This window comes from Triticum urartu, chromosome 2A (genome assembly GCF_056163025.1).
Source record: "Triticum urartu cultivar PI428250 chromosome 2A, HENAU_Tu73, whole genome shotgun sequence".
Taxonomy (NCBI): domain Eukaryota; kingdom Viridiplantae; phylum Streptophyta; class Magnoliopsida; order Poales; family Poaceae; genus Triticum; species Triticum urartu.
In genome coordinates this window covers 650,911,778-650,926,114 of record NC_141874.1, presented here as the reverse complement: position 1 = coordinate 650,926,114, position 14,337 = coordinate 650,911,778, and the positions used below count along the sequence as shown (strand labels likewise).

The 14,337-nt window shown below is 44.5% G+C and overlaps 1 protein-coding gene across 1 annotated transcript; it reads left to right on the top strand.

Moving 5' to 3' along the window:
* The first annotated feature begins 12,653 nt into the window (after positions 1-12,653).
* LOC125533877 (ethylene-responsive transcription factor ERF024) lies at positions 12,654-13,932 on the top strand. The gene has a single exon (XM_048697206.2). The coding sequence runs from the start codon at positions 12,731-12,733 to the stop codon at positions 13,562-13,564; it is 834 nt and encodes a 277-aa protein (XP_048553163.1). The 5' UTR covers positions 12,654-12,730; the 3' UTR covers positions 13,565-13,932.
* The last annotated feature ends 405 nt before the right edge of the window (positions 13,933-14,337 follow it).

Below are 14,337 nucleotides of genomic sequence, written 5' to 3'. Positions count from 1 at the left end.
GGAGGTGAAGATTTTTATATAGGAGGTTGTCATACGGTCACCGAAAAGGTTCGGGGGCATATCGGTATTGTACCGGGGCCACCGGAGGGGTTCCGGGGGTCCACCGGGAGGGGCCACCTCTCTCGGAGGGCCCCATGGGCCATAGAGGAAAGGGAACCAGCCCCAAGTGGGCTGGGCGCATCCCCCCTTGGGCCCAAGCGCCTAGGGTTGGGGGGGACCCTAGAGGGGGCGCCCCCCTTGCTTGGGGGGCAAGCCACCCCCTTGGCCGCCCCCCCTCTAGATCTCATCTAGAGGGGGCCGGCCCCCTTCCTCCTTCCCCTATAAATAGAGGGGCAAGGGGAGCACTGCATACCACATAAAAGGCGCAGCCCCTCCCCTCCCCAACACCTCTCCTCCTCCTTAAGAGCTTGGCGAAGCCCTGCCGGAGTATTGCCGCTCCACCACCACCATGTCGTCGTGCTGCTGTTGGAGCTCTCTTCCTCAACCTCTCCCTCCTCCTTGCTGGATCAAGGTGCGGGAGACGTATCCGCTCCATACGTGTGTTGAACGCGGAGGTGCCGTCCGTTTGGCGCTAGGATCATCGGTGATTTGGATCACGTTGAGTACGACTCCATTAACCCCGTTCTCTTGAACGCTTCCGCTCGCGATCTACAAGGGTCTGTAGATGCACTCCTCTTCCTCTCGTTGCTAGATGACTCCATAGATTGATCTTGATGATGCGTAAAAAATTTTAAATTTCTGCTACGATCCCCAACACCTAGCGCATTCGAGCATCTTGGATGCCAAAAAATTCAGATTTTTTCTGAATTCTTCTACTATTTTATTTTAAATTGCTGCTCACGCCCAGACGCACATAGACACTAAATCGCCGCTTCCCATCATAATAATTATGTGGTCAATAAGTTCCAGAATCTGATAGGTACATTCATAGATTTAATTTTTCTCTGGTCGTGTAGTATAAATAGTTTTACTTAGGAAATCAAGAAGTTGTGAATCTATGTATTTAACGACCAAGATCATATGATTTTAGAGAGAGCATACTTGCAATGTCCACAATCTTACAAGGGTGTAGTCTTGTGTTGTAAGGTTCAAAAACATGATAATCTCCTGTTTTTCTTTCTTTCTGCTTCCTATTTTTCATTTTCTTTCCATATTGTTTCAATTATTATGTATAAGCCTTTAAAATTTAAATTTTCAGTTATGTTTTCCTTTTATGGCCAATACATGAACCTCAGATTTTTTTTTGAATTCTTCTACTATTTTATTTGAATTTACTGCTCACGCCCAGATGCACCTAGACACTAAATCGCCGCTTCCCATCATAATAATTATGTGGTTAATAAGTTCCAGAATCTGATAGGTACATTCATAGATTTTCCCAGTTTCATTTTCGTAATTCTTTAAAAATCATTGGTTTCTTAAAATTGTTTTGAAATTTGCAAAAATTGTGCCGAAAATATAATAAATCAGGGTTTCTAGAAAATATTAATGTTATGTAAATCAATACTCAATTTTTATACAGTTGTTCTAAGAATTTTTGCACGCACCTAGCGCATTCGAGCATCTTCGATGCCAAAAAAATCAGATTTTTTTTCTGAATTCTTCTACTATTTTATTTTAATTTACTGCTCATGCCCAGATGCACCTAAACACCAAATCGTCGCTTCCCATCATAATAATTATGTGGTCAATAAGTTCCAGAATCTGATAGGTAAATTCATAGATTTTATTTTTCTCTGGTCATGTAGCATAAATAATTTTAGTTAGGAAATCAAGAAGTTATTAATCTTTGTATTTAGTAACCAAGATCATATGATTTTAGAGAGAGCATACTTGCAATGTCCACAATCTTATAAGGGTGTAGTCTAGTGTTGCAAGGTTCAAGAACATGATAATCTCCTGTTTTTCTTTCTTTCTGCTTTCTATTTTTCATTTTCTTTCCATATTGTTCCAATTATTATGTATATGCCTTTAAAATTTAAATTTTCAGTTATGTTTTCCTTCATGGCCAATACATGAACGTTTTTTTCTCAAAGTATCAAAATATATTGAAATGTGCATGGATATTTCCTATGTAAAGTGCAGTCTTTTAACGAACAAAAATGAGCTTTTCTATTAATACATGAATATATTTCCTTACACAAAAGTATTAAACAGGATATGAATAATTCATTTCAAATAATATTAACAATTTTATCATGATACACGAACACTTTTCATTTTTTAATATAAGATTTCTGGGTATGTAAAATGATTCGACATTATTCAAAATTCTGATAAATAAAAAATTCGAAAACATAGGAAAAATCATTATGAGTTACTAGGCCGTGACCAATGTTGAGCACCTTTTTCTTCTTTTAGGAGCGACAGAGAGAAACCGGTTCCTTTTTGTCGCTAACGGCGTCAATTATCATAAGTCGCACAAGCCTAGCGACCTAACAAGCAGAGTGAGCCAGCCCCTTTAGCCTGGAACGCACTACATGAATCCATAGTTTGAAAACCTTCTAGATGGCTGTTTTTCGGGTTTTACCGGATTTTCCCAGTTTCATTTTCGTAATTCTTTAAAAACCATTGGTTTCTTAAAATTGTTTTGAAATTTGCAAAAATTGTGCCGAAAATATAATAAATCAGGGTTTCTAGAAAATATTAATGTTGTGTAAATCAATACTCAATTTTTATACAGTTGTTCTAAGAATTTTTGCACGCACCTAGCGCATTCGAGCATCTTCGATGCCAAAAAATTCAGATTTTTTTCTGAATTCTTCTACTATTTTATTTTAATTTACTGCTCACGCCCAGATGCACCTACACACCAAATCGTCGCTTCCCATCATAATAATTATGTGGTCAATAAGTTCCAGAATCTGATAGGTACATTCATAGATTTAATTTTTCTCTGGTCATGTAGTATAAATAGTTTATTTAGGAAATCAAAAGTTGTGAATCTATGTATTTAACGACCAAGATCATATGATTTAAGAGAGAGCATACTTGCAATGTCCACAATCTTACAAGGGTGTAGTCTTGTGTTGTAAGGTTCAAAAACATGATAATCCCCTGTTTTTCTTTCTCTCTGCTTTCTATTTTTCATTTTCTTTCCATATTGTTTCAATTATTATGTATATGGCTTTAAAATTTAAATTTTCAGTTATGTTTTCCTTTTATGGCCAATACATGAACCTCAGATTTTTTTTTGAATTCTTCTACTATTTTATTTGAATTTACTGCTCACGCCCAGATGCACCTAGACACTAAATCGCCGCTTCCCATCATAATAATTATGTGGTTAATAAGTTCCAGAATCTGATAGGTACATTCATAGATTTTATGACCAATGTTGAGCACTTTTTTCTTCCTTTAAGAGGGACAGAGAGAAACCGGCTCCTATTTGTCGCTAACTGCGACAATTTTGATAAGTCGCACAAGGCTAGTGACCTAACTTGTAGAGTGAGCTAGCCAATTTAGCCTGGAACGCTCTACAGGAATCCAGTGTTTGAAAATCTTCTAGAAGGCGCTTTTTCTGTGTTTACCGAATTTTTCCAGTTTCATTTTCGTAATTCTTCAAAAATCATTGGTTTCTTAAAATTGTTTTGAATTTTCAAAAATTGTGCCCAAAATATAAAAAAACAGGGTTTTTAGAAAATATTCATGTTGGGTAAATGAATACTCAATTATTATACAGTTGTTCTAAAATTTAGAACATCGACTTTTAAAAATAAAATGTTTTTTCTGCAAACCAGAATTAAATCCAAAAAATCCTTAGAAAAATATAAAGAAATAGATAGCAGGAGTGTTTGCTACATGAGTCGGCATAGTCGGGGGTCGCTGTGCAATTGACCAACACTTGGTCGCACAGAGCGACACATAGGACCTCCCTGACAAAGCGGTATTTCCTATTCAACGTGTGTTGCTTCAAAAAAAATTAGGCTAAACACATGCTTTATTACTCAAGAATATTCTGAGGAATACAACCTATGTCTGGAGGTTGAAGCAGCCAAACATGGTGACCAATAGAAAGACTAAGCATGTATTTAGCGTGTCCAAATCGCCACTTCCCATAACAATAATTATGTGGTCCATAAGTTCCAGAATCTGGTAGGTACATTCATAGATTTTACTTTTCTCTGGTGATGTAGCATAAATAGTTTTACTTAGGAAATCAAGAAGTTATGAGTCTATGTATTTACTGACCGATATCATATGATTTTAAGGAGAGCATACTTGCAATATCCACATTCTTATACGGGTGTCGTCCAGTGTTGTAAGGTCCAAAAACATGATAATCTCCTTTTTTTTCTTACTATTTTTCATTATGTATATGCCTTTAAAATTTCAATTTCCAGTTATGTTTTCCTTTTATGGCCAATACATGAACTTATTTTTCTCAAAGTATCAGAATATATATTGAAGTGTGTATGAATATTTTTTATAAAAAATGCAATCTTTTATAGAAAAATGAACTATATTGTTAATACATGAATATATTTATGTATACAAAAAGTATTAAACATGATGTGAATAATTCATTTAAAATATATTAACAATTATATCGTGATACATGAACATTTTCCATTTGTAATATAGGATTTTTCGGTATGTAAACTGATTAGACATTATTTAAACTTCTGCCAAATAAAAAGATTTTTTTCTAAAATATAGGAAACATAATTATGATTTACTAGGCTGTGACCAATGTTTTGCACCTTTTTCTTCTTTTACGAAGGAGAGAACGAAACTGATAATTCCTATTTGTCGCTAAATGCGACAATTTTGATAAGTCGCACAAGGCTAGCTACTGAGCAAGCCCATTTAGCCTTGAACGCGCTACAGAAATCTAGGGATTAACCTTCTAGAAGGCTCTCTTTTTCAGGTTTTACCAGGTTTACCAAGTTTCATTTTAATAATTATTTAAAAATCTTTGATTTCTTAAATTTTTTTTGCATTTTTAAAAATTAGCCCATAATATAAAAAAATCAGGATTTTTAGAAAATGTTCGTGTCGTTGAAATAAATGCTCAATTTTTGTATTGTTGTTCTGAAATTTAAAAAATAAAGTTTTAAAAATAAAATATTTTGGTATTTCCGGAAACAAAAAGTAATCCATAAAATCGTGGTAAAAAATGAAAAAAAGATTAGCAGGAGCGTTTGCTACATGAGTTGGCATATTCGGGGGTCACTGTGCAATTGACCAACACTTGGTCGCACAGAGCAACATATAGGACGTCCCGGACATAACGGCATTTCCTATTCAACGTGATTTGCTTCAAGTAGTCGCTGCTTGCTCGGTGCATGCAGCTTCGTTTTCAAGACTTAAACTCGTGACCTCATGGTCACAGGGCAGCAGCTTTACCACTACGCTAAGGTCCTCCTTCTCACTTTTTTTTAAAAAAAATCTTTGCAAATTTATTAAAGAGTTCGGGTTTACAAAAATGTTTACAAAGTTGAAGAAAATGCCGTCCTTCTGAAAAGTATCTGTGTTTAAAAAAGGAATTTCAGAAATTGTTCTTAATTTTGAAAATTTTTTCATGTTTTTTTGGAAATGTGTGGAAAATCCAAAGAGTGTACAAAAATTTCAAAAAGTTAAGGACTATAAAATTTGTTCGTGTTTTCAAAAAATGATTGGGCGTTTAATAAAATGTTTGAATTTCAAAATTTGGTGACGTTCTATTAAAAATATCTTTTTTTTCTAAAAAAAAGGTTCGGTATAGTGCCGCAACCTGGTTCGCTACATTAGTTGGTTCTATTCGTTATAGCACATCAAATCGATTCGCTACCGTACTCGGTCCGGTTCCCCGCTCGATTCAGACCATGCGCCAGTGGGCCAGCCACCTGTGCGGTTCCCCATCACACCTATCCGAAAAGAAATACTCCCTCCGTCCCAAAATTCTTGTCCAAGTCACAAATTTTGGGACGGCGGGAGTATAAGAGCGGTTAGATCACCAAAACGCTCTCATATTTTCTTTGCAGAGGAAAGTAGTTTACATGTTCATGCGTCTCCACTGACTCGGTGTGTTCGTTGAGGCAAACTTGGACGCGTCTCTGTCCGAGAAGCTGAACCAGAGTATGAAATTACGGTGAAACAGTCAGTAAAGCTCCTGAACAACAAGCTTTTATGCTCATAGTGGAGTCTAAAGGTTGGCCAGAATACCAGAAACTGCTGGACCATACATCAGAAATCACATGGCTGGGTCTTTCCGGAAAGGCACGGCATAGCTCTAGCGATTTGCAGGTAAAGCAGACCATAAAAAGTGGGGAAGACTTGTAGAGGATCAGCACTTAGGTGAGCTCAATGAGATCAATTTTTTTGAAGATACAAAACATGTTTAAAAATTCTGAGAAAATTTGAAGACACACATTCATGTGTGATGTACAAGCCCAAAAAGTTTCAGCTCCTAATTCGAACTACATTTAGAGGACCAAAAAAGACAAAATCAGATGTGAATAGTGTCAGGTACTATTCACCCAAACCTGGCACTATTCATACTCGAATTTGTCTTTCTTGAATCTCTAACTGTAGATCGAGTTTTGAGCTGATTTTTTTTAAGTTGTAGACATACCCCGCAGGCATGTTATACAATTTTTTTCAGAATTCTTTGGATTGTCTAAATATGAAATGTTTGGGTTGATCCTACGATGTCACCTAAAGGGCTCATTCTATACTCTAGTCTCCCCCCATAAAAAGTAACTGTTCTTGAGCAAATGTTACTCGGCTGTCTGCCATTGTAGCAGTGAGTGATCATAGAAAGGACCTGAACATCGTTGACAGCAGCACTCCTGATCCCTGAATTTGCTGAAACTCCAGTTAAATGTCTGAGCCACTTCCATCTAGGCTGCTGCCTGCTGCTAGCGCCGTTTCCGGAAAGGTACGGCAGAGCTCTAGTGATTTGCGGGTAAGCAGATCATATATTACTACAAAGCAACTGCTGTTCTTCAGCAAACGTTACTTTCGTTGTCTGCCATGGCACCAGTGAATGGTTTAAAGGACCTGAACATCGTTGACAGCAGCACTACTGACCCCTGAATTTGCTGAAACTCCAGCTGAACGCCTGAACGTTTAGGCGACTTCCATGTTCCATCCAGCCTGCTGCTGACACCATTTTGCAATCCTGCATTCCTGCTGCTGGTGCATTTCCTTTTTCGAAACTTGCTGCCAGTGCAGGTTTACTTGCATCTAAGCCCGCCACTTCTTTCTGTCAGACTGTCACCATCAGCCCGCTTCTCCTGCCCAAAGGTTTTTGTATTCGGCCCTGCTTCCATTACGCATGTGTTCGTTCGTCCAGAACTCCAGATCCGGTGTCCGAGTGCTGATGGCATGTGCTCAGGCTCCGCCATACAATACCGTTGCGCTGCGGCCAACTTGGTGTTGACCGAAGCATGCAAGAACTCTAGGAAATACTCCCTCCGTTCCTAAATATTTGTCTTTCTAGACATTTCAAATGACTACTATATACGGATGTATGTAGACATATTTTAGAGTGTAGATTCACTCAGTTTGCTCCGTATATAGTCACTTGTTGAAATGCCTAGAAAGACAAGTATTTAGGAACGGAGGGAGTACTTGCTTGCAGAACAGTAGTCACTCTTCACTCGCTGGTACGTAATTACCACCACTAAGATGGTCAAGATGGTGGTTAAATGCGTCATCGGTTATGTAAAACTATGCGAGCACGCACGCTCTCCTTTGCCCGTCCATGGGCATGGTTAAATGCTCATCGGCCATCTTAAACTAGCACCACCACCGGTACCTAATTAGTACACACACACAGCTGTTAACGGCATGGCCGTACCACTAAACTACGGTTGCAACAGCCTGTTGCCATCCGCTCCGCTTGACATTTAGAGAGGATCAGAATTCAGAAGATACCGATACTCCTCCTCCTGCTGTACATATATAAACTAGGACTGCAGGGGGGGCGTAGGAGGTAACGTGTGGCTCCTGTAGCTCATTCAACTGCTGGTAACCATTATATTATGGTAGTACTACGCAGTAATTTGCTGTTAGAACTTAGAACGGGGTGCGAGCAATGCATTGGCATTGGCATTGAATGGGGCTGCCGTTGGCATCTTGGACAGCTTGCAGTACCGTCTAGTAGTCCACAGTAGCTCATACAAAGACTGTTCATCTCTGTCCCTGAGGTCGCGATTAGTAGTAATGAATTGAGGCTCCCCCGGGGGTCAGAGCGACTATGCATGGTGGAGTGGTGAAGTGTGTAGTACTACTCGTGCGCCAGTGCGCAGCTGGTTCCTTCCACTTCGGTACAGTCGTTAACCTCCGGTCATCAAGTTCTTGATCTCGCGTGCAGTTAACATGGCTTTCGGCGTCAGAATAACCATGGGTTGCCGGTGGCTCGTTGACACCGCTACTATTTTGGGCGACTGAGCGCGAGACTCGGCCGGCCGGTGCTGCCTTGGTCGGCAATAGGCTGAGGCAGAAGACTCGAAACTTGTTTACTATTTGGAGATCCAGAGGAGGGAGAGAGTGGCTCATCATACAGTAATACGGAACGAGTTGCGTGCTCCAACGTTGAATACTTGCTTGCCAGCAGCAGTAGGGTTAAGAGTAAGACACCTTGAGGCTGAGGGCCGAAGCTGCTACTATCTGCTAGCATGTCTATGGCCGGACGAGAGGTCTATTGTGCGTACGCGCCGGGATGGTGATAGTAGAGAACATAAATGCGCACTGGGCAGGGCAGATGAGGCCTAGTATAACTTACAAGTAATGCGTGACAGTGCGTGTACCAAGGTGACGTACCGTCGATGGATCCGCCACTATAATAGGCCAGCATCGGTAGGACGTTCCTGTACAACGACGATCCAAGTAGCAAACCCCGCCGGCCGGGTTGCTTTGATTACGGGGGCTCGTTGCTCAGCCAAATGCCGGACGTTCGATAGGAACAACACTCCAGATAGTAGTACTGTCACCATCTCGCTGATCGAACGGCCGAGATCGCTGCATCGACCCCGCCATCTCTGTACTGTACCCACGAACAATGCTTGGTGTAACAAAAACAAGAAGCTAGAAGAATGCTTAGGATTTCAAGCTAGTAGCGAGCTAGCTAGGGTCTCTCGCGGGGCGCAACCGCGGGTACGTACGCACGCAGGCAGCCGTGCGGTTCGTCGGCTAAGATCACACGCAGACGAAGGCGCAGGCGCTGCCCTTCCTTGTGTCCATCGGTCGGCTGATGCTTGCGGTCTACTCGATCGGCACGGTCGACCTCGATGGGACGCCGCGATATTCGTGAGGTTTCCCGTGCCTTTCGATCGCTTGAGATGAAGCGCCGTACGGACGTGCTTAGTTGTGATTGGGATCTACCCTACCCTACGACGCGGGCGCCGCAGGGAGCGGTCGATCTCCACTCTCACAGTCTCACCTCACGTGGCTGCTTAATTCTCTGGCGCAGCTCATGGGGAAGCCCCCGTATGTCAAAGTATCCAACGTGTTTCACGAAGAACCCTAGCTGCTGGCTTGACGAGGGGGTTAACGCCTCGATCGCGCTCTGGGTTTTGCGTTGTTTACACGCCGGCCCGGAGTTCCATCTCCAGGCCCGACCTCATTGTCTCCCAAGCTCTGCAATAGTCGTACGCGCTCTCCAATGCGCCATCGCTCGTCGCCCGCTGACAACGGGCCCCGCTCAGTCTCAACCGGCCGGCGGGGCCTCCCTGTCAGCCGGTACGAGCCACCGTAAGCACAGCGTCATCTTGCTACGCTCTGCTGGTAGGTTACTGTAGTCTATCCCTCTGAGCCTTCTGAAACCACCACTACTTTGTGCGGCAGCGCACGAACGCCGCACAGGCGCCAGAGGTCCGGAGCTCGCATCGTCCGGGGCCATGTGCGTCGTGCTCGCAGTCGCGGGACGGGGATCGCAGCGCAAAGCGTAGAAGGAAGGGAGGGATTAATCCCGGCGCAGGTTCCTCGCTACGTACTGCTACTGCTACTGGTGGCGACGGCGTTTAATCCCTCTCCGTATACTCCATCGGGGGGACGGACGGGCGATGCAGTAGTACGTGGCGAAGCCTCGTTTGATCTGCGCATGTAGATACAAATATCTTTGCCGATCCGCATGGAGTTATTGGGACCGTACCACGAGCTAGCTTGGACGGCTTAATTGGCGGACAGAGAGCGGGAGCCGATCGCGATCAATCAGAGCTGGAATTTCGCAGCGGGCGACGATGGTGTATTGGTGTGCCTTGGCCTAACATTTTCATTTTCTCTCCTGTCCGTTTGTGGCATCAGACCTGAAATTACGAGCGAGAGAGTAACAACGCATTGGAACTTTGGAAGTCAAAGCCGAAACCGGACAAAACGAAGCCAAATTCGGCTCTCGAACCGGGCGCGGATTCCGGCCGAACGTTCGTTGAGATTTGCCCGAGTCCGACGACCTCCAGCCTGCGGCTGTCGAGGGTTTGCCGGTTTGGCCCCCAGCCAATATGACGACGGAGACTGACAGCCATGTGCCACCCCACGTACTGCGTCATGCCGCCAAATCAACCGTTTCTAATGCATGCAACCAGCGCCACTTGACTCGCTGGATCCGGTCTGAATTAGTCGATGATGTGTGGGACGATTAATTTACTTAGGAGTGGTTTCTCCAGAAGAAGAAGAAGACTGACCTGCATGCCAGGCCTCTGTTAGTTAAGGCAGTCAACCATCCATGGGCCAACGAGCTAAGCTAGAGGGATCTACTGGCGCAATAAACCGCCCCAGAAATTGTTTATTTGCAATCATCATTAATCTAATCTTTGGGAGTTTTTGTTTTGGACTTGCCGCGGTAGCTGCTGCTGATGTAGGGTTCTTCGGCATGCTTCGTCAAGCAAAACAATATACGTCTACATATGCCGAAAAATTCCGCGTAAGCAGGCAACATTTTCTTTTTTTCGAGTGGAATAAGCCGGCAACATCAACATGGCTTGGTGTGGTGTCAGTTCAACTGCTCACTTCAGATTTTTCTCGATGCCAAGGGCACAAAAAAATATGGTTAACAATTTTGTTTGTGTTTTCTCTCGTGCAGAAAAGGACACCGGGCCTGTTGATCAAACCAGCAGTCATGCATCCTTAATAATTATTAAAGATAATGCATCGAGGTCCCTAAGGGCCCATCGTCTTCTTTGTCCTGAACGGGTCGACAGTGTGGCCTTGTTGCTGCCTCTCCATTCTTTTTTTTTTCAAAAAGGGGAAAGACCCCGGCCTCTGCCTCTCCATTACTAGAGCCAGCCAATCATTATTTACCGTGGATGAAAAGTCATGGAAGGCCACGATCTTGCCCGACCACCGCCATGGAGAAGAAGCCATTCAAAGATTCACAAATCCAAGATTACAACCTCCAAAAACAATAATCATAGGCTCACGTTGGCACCGACATGAGGGAGAAGAGGCTGAAGGTCCGAACTTCAAAATGAATCTGCATCCGCCGCCACACCAACAACCCCAACGTCAACAGCTAGAGAGGCCAACGATCTACGTCAACGAGCCATCGACACAGCTACAGTCAAAAGGTCGAGATGGGGAGGCTCGATGTAACTTTACTCACCAGATCGACGAGGTCGACACCACCAACAATGTGTTGCCATCAAGCCCTACTAGAAGCCATGATGTGAGGAAAACTAGGGCTTCGTTCTGTAGATCAACCCCCCCCCCCCCCCCCCCATTATCTTTGACATATCTGCTGATGCTTTGGCCATGTTATTAGATAGTTCCAAAAGAATGTCGACCCATCCTTCTAACGCGTGGGAATAAATCCTATAAAAATCTCAAGGTGCGACAAGTGAAGCATGTGCGGTGCATCATTTGTCACCACCATATTTCATGAGAGTGACCTTTGCAGGGGTACCTCTTAAGTAGTGATTTCGGGTTTCTTGATGTGATGATTTGGGCGGTTTTTTTTTTTGCTTCTTGAACCTCTATTTTGTAAGGATTATATTGATTAGAGACGTTTACAGAAAATCATGGTAGAGTTTTGTTCATTAGGATTTCCATAAAAGATCTCAATTAGCTTCCGAGTCTAGATCCCCTCAACCCTACCCTACCGGGATATCACCTTCATGCTATCACCATCCAATCAAGTTTAAGGGGGCTCCGATGAACCCCAATACTAGCCAATCTGACGATGATGCCGGGGAGGAGAAGAACAAGCTTGCCGTAGCAGAATCTACAAGCAAATAGTGCCACAATAAATCCGAATCAGACGTGTTACCTAACTGGCATTGGTTCACATGCCGTTTCAATGGTTAGTAAAAAAATAAAATTGCGAGGGGGTTAGTAATTCCACTCTGTTGAGATATAAACGCAGTTGATTGTAGCATGGTTTAAATACAGTCCAGTGACCTCTCATTTTAATTGACCAATTGACCGCATCCTGCACATGAAAAAAACTTTTCATTCTTGCAGTTGCAGGCAGATATACTTCTCTTTGCAAAAACATTACTGTATGAGATTGCTTTATTTTGTGTAAATAAAGATTATTTAAAGGTGAAACATTTGTTCCTACCAATTCTTCTTTCCTCAATCCTCACTTCACTTTGTTTATTTAATTATTAATAAAAAATCGTGAATAGTACTAACACGTTGAAAAAGAAAGGAAAACAAACGAAACGCTTTACTCAATGGCCCCAGCCAGAGGCGGAAGAAGAAGCCACCCCTATATATACGGCCCAAGGCGCTCTCTACTCCCCCAAGTCCCCACGCTTCTTGTAGTCCACCTAGCTACAGGCCCTCAAATCCCTGCTACCGAGCCATGGAGGCAGACGCGAGCCATGCACCCACCACCTCTTCCTCCTCCGTCTCCTCGTCGACATTGTCCACCTCCTCCTCCTCCTCCTCCCTCGCCACCAGCGCGCTAGAGCTCCCCAAGAGCCCCAAGCCCAAGCACCCCAAGAAGCGCAAGAGAGCCGCCTCCGACCGAGAGCAGGACGCCGCCGCGAACACCAATGGTGTCCGTGGAGACGAGAGCAGCTGCTGCAGCACCGACGAAGACTTCGCCGCCGCGAGCGTCAAGGCGGCCGTGCCCAAGAGCGGCTTCAAGCACCCGTCGTACCGCGGGGTGCGGCGCCGGAGCTGGGGCAAGTGGGTGTCCGAGATCCGCGAGCCGCGCAAGAAGTCGCGCATCTGGCTCGGCACCTTCCCGACCGCCGAGATGGCGGCGCGCGCCCACGACGTGGCCGCGCTCGCCATCAAGGGCCGCTCCGCGCACCTCAACTTCCCGGAGCTCGCGCACGAGCTGCCCCGCCCGGACTCCACGTCGCCCGCGGACATCCAGGCCGCCGCCGCGAAGGCCGCCGCCACCGCCGCCGTGCAGTGCGAGGCCGAGCCCGAGCACGAGCACGAGCCGGAGACGCCGTCGTCCTCCTCCGGCGCCGTCTCGGAGACACCGGAGGCCGCAGCCTGCGCCGAAGCGGCGCCCGCGGACAGCGGCGAGGTCGACAATGCGCTGTTCGACCTGCCCGACCTCCTTCTGGACCTGAGGGACGGGCTCTTCTGGTCGCCGGTCTGGCCGGCGGCGCTGGCCGCCGAGGAGTACGACGGCGGCTGCTGCGTCGGGCTCAGCGAGCCTCTCCTGTGGGCCGAGTAGGAATATATTCTTTTTACCGTTCTGGGCTCATGAATTGCTTTGCTAGTGTACTAGTATAGCAAAAGATTTAGTGGTAGCAGTAGCACTGCTGTTGGAAAAAAGTTATCGTCAGCTGTTTGTGAGTCTTCTTCACTCGACCATGAAACATGTGTGCCTTTTTTTAATTGCTATCAACCAAAGAAGCTTTGCCAGACACGATGGACTTCCCCGGAAAAGAAGACGCAGGTTTACTCCACAAGTTTGCAATTGCTTTAGATGATTGCTCAGTTGATGGACACCCCTGCATCTAGCTACACGGTGGGCCGCCGTTTACTGGTAGCTGTTAGAAGTTAATGAGTTGGACGCATTTGCAATTATTTTGTTATTTTGATGGTGATATTCATATGCTGTTGCCCGGTGAGTCGCCGGCCGGTTGCAAGTCGTTTTATGGCCGGTGAAACAGTATCATATACTCCAAGCAAGAAAATCAGACCGGAGCGAACTGTGGACTGTTTCCTTACTGATTTCACAAACGAGTTTGGCAGTGAGGAATGTACTCTTGTGTTACTGCCTCACTCTAACAGCAGAGGTGCACTTTTAACGAACAAGCTCCCTAATTTCCACAGAGCTCTGACTTTAATTACTCTTGCTGCTCTTACGTCGCCATTATGAGAGGATCTCTGGAAATACGGAGGGGTAAATCTTTCTTTTATACTACTAACAAGGCCAAGATGGTAGTAGTAGTAGTAATTACCTGCGGCTTATTTAAGTAGTCCGTAGGTGAAGTACTGAGC